We start from the raw sequence: 12391 nt of genomic DNA on the forward strand, positions 1-12391 counted from the left end.
AGATATGATGCGGTGAGATATGATGCGTGAGATATGATGATGCGGTGAGATATGATGATGCGTGAGATATGATGATGCGTGAGATATGATGATGCGGTGAGATATGATGATGCGGTGAGATATGATGATGTGGTGAGATATGATCAGTTTGATGCGGTGAGATATGATGATGCGTGAGATATGATGATGCGTGAGATATGATCAGAGTTTGATGCGGTGAGATATGATGATGCGTGAGATATGATCAGAGTTTGATGCGGTGAGATATGATGCGGTGAGATATGATGATGCGGTGAGATATGATGATGCGTGAGATATGATGATGCGGTGAGATATGATCAGAGTTTGATGCGGTGAGATATGATGATGCGTGAGATATGATGATGCGTGAGATATGATGATGCGGTGAGATATGATGATGCGTGAGATATGATCAGAGTTTGATGCGGTGAGATATGATCTGCCGGTAGATGAACGGGCTCAGCGTGACGTACGATCTCTCCTGCTCACTCAGGAAGAGCATCGGGTCAGAGGTCGAGCGCGGGTCGAACCCCGCCTCCACCAGCTCGCGCTTCTGCTGCTTGAAGGTGCCGGCCACGGCCATCGAGCTCTGCGGACACCAAACAATATACAGTCATTTAAAGCGGTGGTTGATTATGATTTCACTTTTCTAGCTGTAGTTAGTGTGTAATGTTGTGTTTGATCATAAACAACATCTGCAAAGTTACAACGCTCAACGTTCAGAGCAAACGGAGATATTTGCTTTTAAAGAAATCGCTTTTTAAGAACTACAACACACGACTGGAGGAACTACACGAGCTTCTTCAGGTTATGACATCACCAACCCTAGAATTTACATAAACCCCGCCCCCGTTATCACGATTTATAGATTATCAAGACAGAATATGCTAATCAATGACTAGAAGATAACTACACATCAGCTTCATAAATTCATGTCCTGTTCTTCTACATGTGTCACTTCTTCTGGAGTCTCTCCGTCAATCTGACTCCGGTTTAACATTAAAGGCTAAAAGTTTTTGAAATGTTCAGTGCGTGTGTGTGTGTGAGGTAATCTGAGCTGATAACACACTCACACACACACACACACGCTCTTGAAGCTCCGCCCCCTGTGCCGGGAGCAGCGGCTCATTTGCATTTAAAGGGCCAGACACACACACACAAACACACACACACACACTGAAGGGTGCGGTTTTGCTCACCCTCAAAAATTGACAATTTTAACATGCTATATAAAAATATCTGTGGGGTATTTTGAGCTAAAGTTTCACACACACTCTGGGGACATCAGAGACTTACTCTACATCTTGAGTAAAGGGCATTAGGAGCCGTTTAAATGCAGTGATATAGTTGTACCTGAATGCGTATGAAGCGAGGCCGAGCGTAAGCGGGCAGGAGCCGGCAGACGTGTGTGAACATCGCGCCGCCATCAAACTCCATTCCCTCCGTCAGTTTGAGCGCCGCCATCCCGATCCGCCCCTCGTGACCTTCACACACACACACACACCAACATTAGCAGCGTTGTCATGCCTGGACAGTAGCGCTTTACGATTAATCGCAATTCACATGTAATCTCACTTAAATCGAGTTGGCTTATCGCGATTTTGAAATGGAAAGGCTGAGATTATTAGTTCTGCGCAGCGTGTCAGTGATGATCGGCTCAGCAAACGCGGCTCACTCTGAAAGCTCTGCGAGTTCGAGACACTTACAGTGTGGAGAACAAGTATTTGATACACTGACGATTTTGCAGGTTTTCCTACTTACAAAACATGTAGAGGTCTGTAATGTTTATCATAGGGACTCTTCAACTGTGAGAGACGGGATCTAAAATAAAATCACATTGTATGATTTTTAAATATGTCATGCAATAAAATGCAAATTAATTAAGTATTTGATCACCTACCAACCAGTAAGAATCCGGCTCTCACAGACCTGTTAGTTTTTCTTTAAGAAGCCCTCCTGTTCTCCACTCATTACCTGTATAAAAGACACCTGTCCACACACTCAATCAAACAGACACCTGTCCACACACTCAATCAAACAGACACCTGTCCACACACTCACTCAAACAGACACCTGTCCACACACTCGATCAAACAGACAAACAGACACCTGTCCACACACTCACTCAAACAGACACCTGTCCACACACTCGATCAAACAGACACCTGTCCACACACTCAATCAAACAGACACCTGTCCACACACTCAATCAAACACACCTGTCCACACACTCGATCAAACAGACACCTGTCCACACACTCAATCAAACAGACACCTGTCCACACACTCAATCAAACAGACACCTGTCCACACACTCAATCAAACAGACACCTGTCCACACACTCAATCAAACAGACACCTGTCCACACACTCGATCAAACAGACACCTGTCCACACACTCAATCAAACAGACACCTGTCCACACACTCAATCACACAGACACCTGTCCACACACTCAATCAAACAGACACCTGTCCACACACTCGATCAAACAGACACCTGTCCACACACTCGATCAAACAGACACCTGTCCACACACTCAATCAAACAGACACCTGTCCACACACTCAATCAAACAGACACCTGTCCACACACTCGATCAAACAGACACCTGTCCACACACTCAATCAAACAGACACCTGTCCACACACTCGATCAAACAGACACCTGTCCACACACTCAATCAAACAGACACCTGTCCACACACTCACTCAAACAGACACCTGTCCACACACTCGATCAAACAGACACCTGTCCACACACTCGATCAAACAGACACCTGTCCACACACTCGATCAAACAGACACCTGTCCACACACTCGATCAAACAGACACCTGTCCACACACTCGATCAAACAGACACCTGTCCACACACTCAATCAAACAGACACCTGTCCACACACTCAATCAAACAGACACCTGTCCACACACTCAATCAAACAAACACCTGTCCACACACTCAATCAAACAAACACCTGTCCACACACTCGATCAAACAGACTCCTGTCCACACACTCAATCAAACAGACAAACAGACACCTGTCCACACACTCGATCAAACAGACACCTGTCCACACACTCAATCAAACAGACACCTGTCCACACACTCACTCAAACAGACACCTGTCCACACACTCAATCAAACAGACAAACAGACACCTGTCCACACACTCGATCAAACAGACACCTGTCCACACACTCAATCAAACAGACACCTGTCCACACACTCAATCAAACAGACACCTGTCCACACACTCGATCAAACAGACACCTGTCCACACACTCGATCAAACAGACACCTGTCCACACACTCAATCAAACAGACACCTGTCAACACACTCGATCAAACAGACACCTGTCCACACACTCAATCAAACAGACACCTGTCCACACACTCACTCAAACAGACTCCTGTCCACACACTCAATCAAACAGACACCTGTCCACACACTCAATCAAACAGACACCTGTCCACACACTCGATCAAACAGACACCTGTCCACACACTCAATCAAACAGACACCTGTCCACACACTCGATCAAACAGACACCTGTCCACACACTCAATCAAACAGACACCTGTCCACACACTCGATCAAACAGACAAACAGACACCTGTCCACACACTCGATCAAACAGACACCTGTCCACACACTCGATCAAACAGACAAACGGACACCTGTCCACACACTCAATCAAACAGACACCTGTCCACACACTCGATCAAACAGACACCTGTCCACACACTCAATCAAACAGACACCTGTCCACACACTCGATCAAACAGACACCTGTCCACACACTCGATCAAACAGACACCTGTCCACACACTCAATCAAACAGACACCTGTCTACACACTCGATCAAACAGACACCTGTCCACACACTCAATCAAACAGACACCTGTCCACACACTCAATCAAACAGACACCTGTCCACACACTCACTCAAACAGACACCTGTCTACACACTCAATCAAACAGACACCTGTCCACACACTCAATCAAACAGACACCTGTCCACACACTCAATCAAACAGACACCTGTCCACACACTCAATCAAACAGACACCTGTCCACACACTCAATCAAACAGACACCTGTCCACACACTCAATCAAACAGACACCTGTCCACACACTCACTCAAACAGACACCTGTCCACACACTCGATCAAACAGACACCTGTCCACACACTCAATCAAACAGACACCTGTCCACACACTCGATCAAACATACACCTGTCCACACACTCAATCAAACAGACACCTGTCCACACACTCACTCAAACAGACACCTGTCCACACACTCGATCAAACAGACACCTGTCCACACACTCGATCAAACAGACACCTGTCCACACACTCAATCAAACAGACACCTGTCCACACACTCGATCAAACAGACACCTGTCCACACACTCAATCAAACAGACACCTGTCCACACACTCAATCAAACAGACTCCTGTCCACACACTCAATCAAACAGACAAACAGACACCTGTCCACACACTCGATCAAACAGACACCTGTCCACACACTCAATCAAACAGACACCTGTCCACACACTCACTCAAACAGACACCTGTCCACACACTCAATCAAACAGACAAACAGACACCTGTCCACACACTCGATCAAACAGACACCTGTCCACACACTCAATCAAACAGACACCTGTCCACACACTCAATCAAACAGACACCTGTCCACACACTCGATCAAACAGACACCTGTCCACACACTCGATCAAACAGACACCTGTCCACACACTCAATCAAACAGACACCTGTCCACACACTCACTCAAACAGACTCCTGTCCACACACTCAATCAAACAGACACCTGTCCACACACTCAATCAAACAGACACCTGTCCACACACTCGATCAAACAGACACCTGTCCACACACTCAATCAAACAGACACCTGTCCACACACTCGATCAAACAGACACCTGTCCACACACTCAATCAAACAGACACCTGTCCACACACTCGATCAAACAGACAAATAGACACCTGTCCACACACTCGATCAAACAGACACCTGTCCACACACTCGATCAAACAGACAAACGGACACCTGTCCACACACTCAATCAAACAGACACCTGTCCACACACTCGATCAAACAGACACCTGTCCACACACTCAATCAAACAGACACCTGTCCACACACTCGATCAAACAGACACCTGTCCACACACTCGATCAAACAGACACCTGTCCACACACTCAATCAAACAGACACCTGTCTACACACTCGATCAAACAGACACCTGTCCACACACTCAATCAAACAGACACCTGTCCACACACTCAATCAAACAGACACCTGTCCACACACTCACTCAAACAGACACCTGTCTACACACTCAATCAAACAGACACCTGTCCACACACTCAATCAAACAGACACCTGTCCACACACTCAATCAAACAGACACCTGTCCACACACTCAATCAAACAGACACCTGTCCACACACTCAATCAAACAGACACCTGTCCACACACTCAATCAAACAGACACCTGTCCACACACTCACTCAAACAGACACCTGTCCACACACTCGATCAAACAGACACCTGTCCACACACTCAATCAAACAGACACCTGTCCACACACTCAATCAAACAGACACCTGTCCACACACTCGATCAAACAGACACCTGTCCACACACTCGATCAAACAGACACCTGTCCACACACTCAATCAAACAGACACCTGTCCACACACTCGATCAAACAGACACCTGTCCACACACTCAATCAAACAGACACCTGTCCACACACTCAATCAAACAGACTCCTGTCCACACACTCAATCAAACAGACAAACAGACACCTGTCCACACACTCGATCAAACAGACACCTGTCCACACACTCAATCAAACAGACACCTGTCCACACACTCACTCAAACAGACACCTGTCCACACACTCAATCAAACAGACAAACAGACACCTGTCCACACACTCGATCAAACAGACACCTGTCCACACACTCAATCAAACAGACACCTGTCCACACACTCGATCAAACAGACACCTGTCCACACACTCGATCAAACAGACACCTGTCCACACACTCAATCAAACAGACACCTGTCAACACACTCGATCAAACAGACACCTGTCCACACACTCAATCAAACAGACACCTGTCCACACACTCACTCAAACAGACACCTGTCCACACACTCGATCAAACAGACACCTGTCCACACACTCAATCAAACAGACACCTGTCCACACACTCAATCAAACAGACACCTGTCCACACACTCAATCAAACAGACACCTGTCCACACACTCGATCAAACAGACACCTGTCCACACACTCAATCAAACAGACACCTGTCCACACACTCGATCAAACAGACACCTGTCCACACACTCAATCAAACAGACACCTGTCCACACACTCGATCAAACAGACACCTGTCCACACACTCAATCAAACAGACACCTGTCCACACACTCGATCAAACAGACACCTGTCCACACACTCAATCAAACAGACACCTGTCCACACACTCGATCAAACAGACACCTGTCCACACACTCAATCAAACAGACACCTGTCTACACACTCGATCAAACAGACACCTGTCCACACACTCAATCAAACAGACACCTGTCCACACACTCGATCAAACAGACACCTGTCCACACACTCAATCAAACAGACACCTGTCCACACACTCAATCAAACAGACACCTGTCCACACACTCAATCAAACAGACACCTGTCCACACACTCAATCAAACAGACACCTGTCCACACACTCAATCAAACAGACACCTGTCCACACACTCACTCAAACAGACACCTGTCCACACACTCGATCAAACAGACACCTGTCCACACACTCAATCAAACAGACACCTGTCCACACACTCAATCAAACAGACACCTGTCCACACACTCAATCAAACAGACACCTGTCCACACACTCAATCAAACAGACACCTGTCTACACACTCAATCAAACAGACACCTGTCCACACACTCGATCAAACAGACACCTGTCCACACACTCACTCAAACAGACACCTGTCCACACACTCAATCAAACAGACACCTGTCCACACACTCAATCAAACAGACACCTGTCCACACACTCAATCAAACAGACACCTGTCCACACACTCAATCAAACAGACACCTGTCCACACACTCAATCAAACAGACACCTGTCCACACACTCACTCAAACAGACACCTGTCTACACACTCAATCAAACAGACACCTGTCCACACACTCAATCAAACAGACACCTGTCCACACACTCAATCAAACAGACACCTGTCCACACACTCAATCAAACAGACACCTGTCCACACACTCAATCAAACAGACACCTGTCCACACACTCAATCAAACAGACACCTGTCCACACACTCACTCAAACAGACACCTGTCCACACACTCGATCAAACAGACACCTGTCCACACACTCAATCAAACAGACACCTGTCCACACACTCAATCAAACAGACACCTGTCCACACACTCAATCAAACAGACACCTGTCCACACACTCAATCAAACAGACACCTGTCCACACACTCACTCAAACAGACACCTGTCTACACACTCAATCAAACAGACACCTGTCCACACACTCGATCAAACAGACACCTGTCCACACACTCACTCAAACAGACACCTGTCCACACACTCAATCAAACAGACACCTGTCCACACACTCAATCAAACAGACACCTGTCCACACACTCGATCAAACAGACACCTGTCCACACACTCGATCAAACAGACACCTGTCCACACACTCAATCAAACAGACACCTGTCCACACACTCACTCAAACAGACACCTGTCCACACACTCGATCAAACAGACACCTGTCCACACACTCAATCAAACAGACACCTGTCCACACACTCAATCAAACAGACACCTGTCCACACACTCAATCAAACAGACACCTGTCCACACACTCAATCAAACAGACACCTGTCCACACACTCAATCAAACAGACACCTGTCCACACACTCAATCAAACAGACACCTGTCCACACACTCACTCAAACAGACACCTGTCCACACACTCAATCAAACAGACACCTGTCCACACACTCGATCAAACAGACACCTGTCCACACACTCGATCAAACAGACACCTGTCCACACACTCAATCAAACAGACACCTGTCCACACACTCAATCAAACAGACACCTGTCCACACACTCAATCAAACAGACACCTGTCCACACACTCAATCAAACAGACACCTGTCCACACACTCAATCAAACAGACACCTGTCCACACACTCAATCAAACAGACACCTGTCCACACACTCAATCAAACAGACACCTGTCCACACACTCAATCAAACAGACACCTGTCCACACACTCGATCAAACAGACACCTGTCCACACACTCGATCAAACAGACACCTGTCCACACACTCAATCAAACAGACACCTGTCCACACACTCGATCAAACAGACACCTGTCCACACACTCGATCAAACAGACACCTGTCCACACACTCAATCAAACAGACACCTGTCCACACACTCAATCAAACAGACACCTGTCCACACACTCAATCAAACAGACACCTGTCCACACACTCAATCAAACAGACTCCTGTCCACACACTCAATCAAACAGACACCTGTCCACACACTCAATCAAACAGACACCTGTCCACACACTCAATCAAACAGACACCTGTCCACACACTGGATCAAACAGACACCTGTCCACACACTCACTCAAACAGACACCTGTCCACACACTCAATCAAACAGACACCTGACCACACACTCAATCAAACAGACACCTGTCCACACACTCAATCAAACAGACACCTGTCCACACACTCACTCAAACAGACACCTGTCCACACACTCACTCAAACAGACACCTGTCCACACACTCAATCAAACAGACACCTGTCCACACACTCAATCAAACAGACACCTGTCCACACACTCGATCAAACAGACACCTGTCCACACACTCAATCAAACAGACACCTGTCCACACACTCAATCAAACAGACACCTGTCCACACACTCAATCAAACAGACACCTGTCCACACACTCAATCAAACAGACACCTGTCCACACACTCGATCAAACAGACACCTGTCCACACACTCAATCAAACAGACACCTGTCCACACACTCAATCAAACAGACACCTGTCCACACACTCAATCAAACAGACACCTGTCCACACACTCAATCAAACAGACACCTGTCCACACACTCAATCAAACAGACACCTGTCCACACACTCGATCAAACAGACACCTGTCCACACACTCAATCAAACAGACACCTGTCCACACACTCAATCAAACAGACATCTCTTCACACACTCAATCAAACAGACACCTGTCCACACACTCAATCAAACAGACACCTGTCCACACACTCGATCAAACAGACACCTGTCCACACACTCGATCAAACAGACACCTGTCCACACACTCAATCAAACAGACACCTGTCCACACACTCAATCAAACAGACACCTGTCCACACACTCACTCAAACAGACACCTGTCCACACACTCACTCAAACAGACACCTGTCCACACACTCAATCAAACAGACACCTGTCCACACACTCACTCAAACAGACACCTGTCCACACACTCAATCAAACAGACACCTGTCCACACACTCGATCAAACAGACACCCGTCCACACACTCAATCAAACAGACACCTGTCCACACACTCAATCAAACAGACACCTGTCCACACACTCAATCAAACAGACACCTGTCCACACACTCAATCAAACAGACACCCGTCCACACACTCAATCAAACAGACACCTGTCCACACACTCAATCAAACAGACACCTGTCCACACACTCAATCAAACAGACTCCAGCCTCTCCACAATGGCCAAGAGCAGAGAGCTGTGTGAGGACATCAGGGATAAACTGTAGACCTGCACAAGGCTGGATGGGCTACAGGACAATAGGCATCAGCTTGGGGAGAAGGCAACAACTGTTGGCGCAATTATTAGAAAATGGAAGAAGTTCAAGATGCCGGTCAATCTCCCTCGGTCTGGAGCACCATGCAAGATCTCACCTCGTGGGGCATCAGTGATCATGAGGAAGGAGAGGGGTCAGCCCAGAACTACACAGCATGACCTGGCCAATGACCTGAAGAGAGCTGGGACCACAGTCTCACAGAAAACCATTAGTAACACACTACGCCATCATGGATTAAAGTCCTGCAGCGCACGCAAGGTCCCCCTGCTCAAGCCAGCGCATGTCCAGGCCCGTCTGAAGTCTGCCAATGACCATCTGGATGATCCAGAGGAGGAGTGGGAGAAGGTCATGTGGTCTGATGAGACACAAATAGAGCTTTTTGGTCTAAACTTCACTCGCCGTGTCTGGAGGAAGAAGAAGGATGAGTACAACCCCAAGAACACCTTCCCAACGGTAAAGCCTGGAGGTGGACATCATTCTCTGGGGATGCTCTTCTGCACAGGGGACAGGACGACGGCTCCGTACTGAGGGGAGGATGGATGGGGCCGTGTATCGCCAGATCTTGGCCAACAACCTCCTTCCCTCAGTAAGAGCACTGAAGACGGGTCGATGGGTCTCCCAGCAGGACAACGACCCGAAACACAGAGCCAGGGCAACTGAGGAGTGCCTCCGTAAGAAGCGTCTCGAGGTCCTGGAGTGGCCTAGCCAGTCTAACCCTGAACCCAATATGGTAAAATGGTAAATGGACTGCATTTATATAGCGCTTTCACAGACCCAATGGCCACCAAAGCGCTTTACAATATTGCCTCACATTCACCCATTCACTCACTCATTCATACACCGACGGCGGTGTCAGCCATGCAAGGCGATCCAGCTCGTCGGGGTCAGCTGGGGTTAGGTGTCTTGCTCATGGACACCTCGACACTTGGTCAGGTGGAACCGGGGATTGAACCACCAACCTTCCGGTTTGTAGACAATCTACATGAACCACTGAGCCACTGTCGCCCCAGATAGAAGATCTGTGGAGGAGCTGAGAGTCCGTAATGCCCAGCGACAGCCCCGAAACCTGGAGGATCTAGAGAAGGTGTGTGTGGAGGAGAAGGTGTGTGTGGAGGAGAAGGTGTGTGTGGAGGAGTGGGCCAGAATCCCCACTGTGTGCAAACCTGCTCCAGAACTGCAGGAAACTATGATCTCTGTAACTGCAAACACAGGTTTCTGTACCAAATATTAAGTTCTGCTTTTCTGATGTATCAAATACTTATGTCATGCAATAAAATGCGATTTATGCGGCATCTTGAATAATTACTTAAAAATCATACAATGTGATTTTCTGGATTTTTATTTTAGATTCCGTCAATAATGTGTATATAATGTATGTTTGAAAAAGCAATAACATCTTCCCAGACATGAGAAGCATTTCTGAACCTCTCTCTGTGTGTGTGTGTGCGTGTGTGTGTGAGACGCCCTCTGGTGTTCAGAGGGATATGTGGTGTGTGTGTGTGTGAGACGCCCTCTGGTGTTCAGATGGATATGTGGTGTGTGTGTGTGTGAGACGCCCTCTGGTGTTCAGAGGGATATGTGGTGTGTGTGTGTGTGAGACGCCCTCTGGTGTTCAGATGGATATGTGGTGTGTGTGTGTGTGTGTGTGTCTGTGACGCCCTCTGGTATTCAGAGGGATATGTGGTGTGTGTGTGTGTGTGTGTGTGACGCCCTCTGGTATTCAGAGGGATATGTGGTGTGTGTGTGTGTGTGTGTGTGACGCCCTCTGGTGTTCAGAGGGATATGTGGTGTGTGTGTGTGTGTGTGACGCCCTCTGGTGTTCAGAGGGAGTGTTTACTACCGATCAGCCATGCATAAAATAACCGCAGCCATTGCCCAATCCTGTGCGGCTTCATCAAACCTGGGACACGAACTCCGTAGACGTTTCCCTCCTGGACGAACGGGAGCGTGCCGATGATGTCCGAGACTTCAGTGGTGGCCACGTTCTCTCCCTTCCACCTGCTCACACACACACACACACACACACACTTCAGCTCCAGCGATCACACTCGTCTCAGCCGGCTGATTCCTGACACACACCTGAACGTGTCTCCGACCCGGTCCTGGAAGTAGAGGAAGTTGTGGCGGTCGATCTTCAGCAAGTCTCCGCTGTTGAAGAACAGGTCTCCGCTCCTCAGGACGTCCCGCAGGCGCTTCTGCTCCGTTTGCTGCGGGTTCTGCGCGTAACCCACGAACGGAGCGCGCCCGGTGATCTCACACACCAGCAGCCCCGTCTGTCCTGGACACACAGCTGATCTGAGTCATGCTTTAGGAGGAGTTCACTTCAGAACTAACATCTCCTGAGTTTACTCTCCCCCGTCATCCAACATGATCA

At 47.9% G+C, this 12391-nt stretch overlaps 1 protein-coding gene across 1 annotated transcript in view; it reads right to left on the reverse strand.

Moving 5' to 3' along the window:
* Nucleotides 1-355: 355 nt before the first annotated feature.
* Nucleotides 356-12391, reverse strand: part of LOC307003216 (long-chain fatty acid transport protein 2) — a 24611-nt gene continuing 12575 nt past the window's right edge. Inside the window, exons 7-10 of the mRNA XM_079621392.1 lie at nucleotides 12097-12295; nucleotides 11918-12015; nucleotides 1375-1505; nucleotides 356-610 (exon numbers count right to left, since the gene is read on the reverse strand). Of these exons, the coding sequence (XP_079477518.1) occupies nucleotides 434-610; nucleotides 1375-1505; nucleotides 11918-12015; nucleotides 12097-12295 (605 nt within the window). The 3' untranslated portion in view covers nucleotides 356-433. The remainder of the gene's footprint in view (nucleotides 611-1374; nucleotides 1506-11917; nucleotides 12016-12096; nucleotides 12296-12391) is intronic.

Source organism: Phoxinus phoxinus (genome assembly GCF_949152265.1).
Source record: "Phoxinus phoxinus genome assembly, chromosome: 8".
Classification (NCBI taxonomy): domain Eukaryota; kingdom Metazoa; phylum Chordata; class Actinopteri; order Cypriniformes; family Leuciscidae; genus Phoxinus; species Phoxinus phoxinus.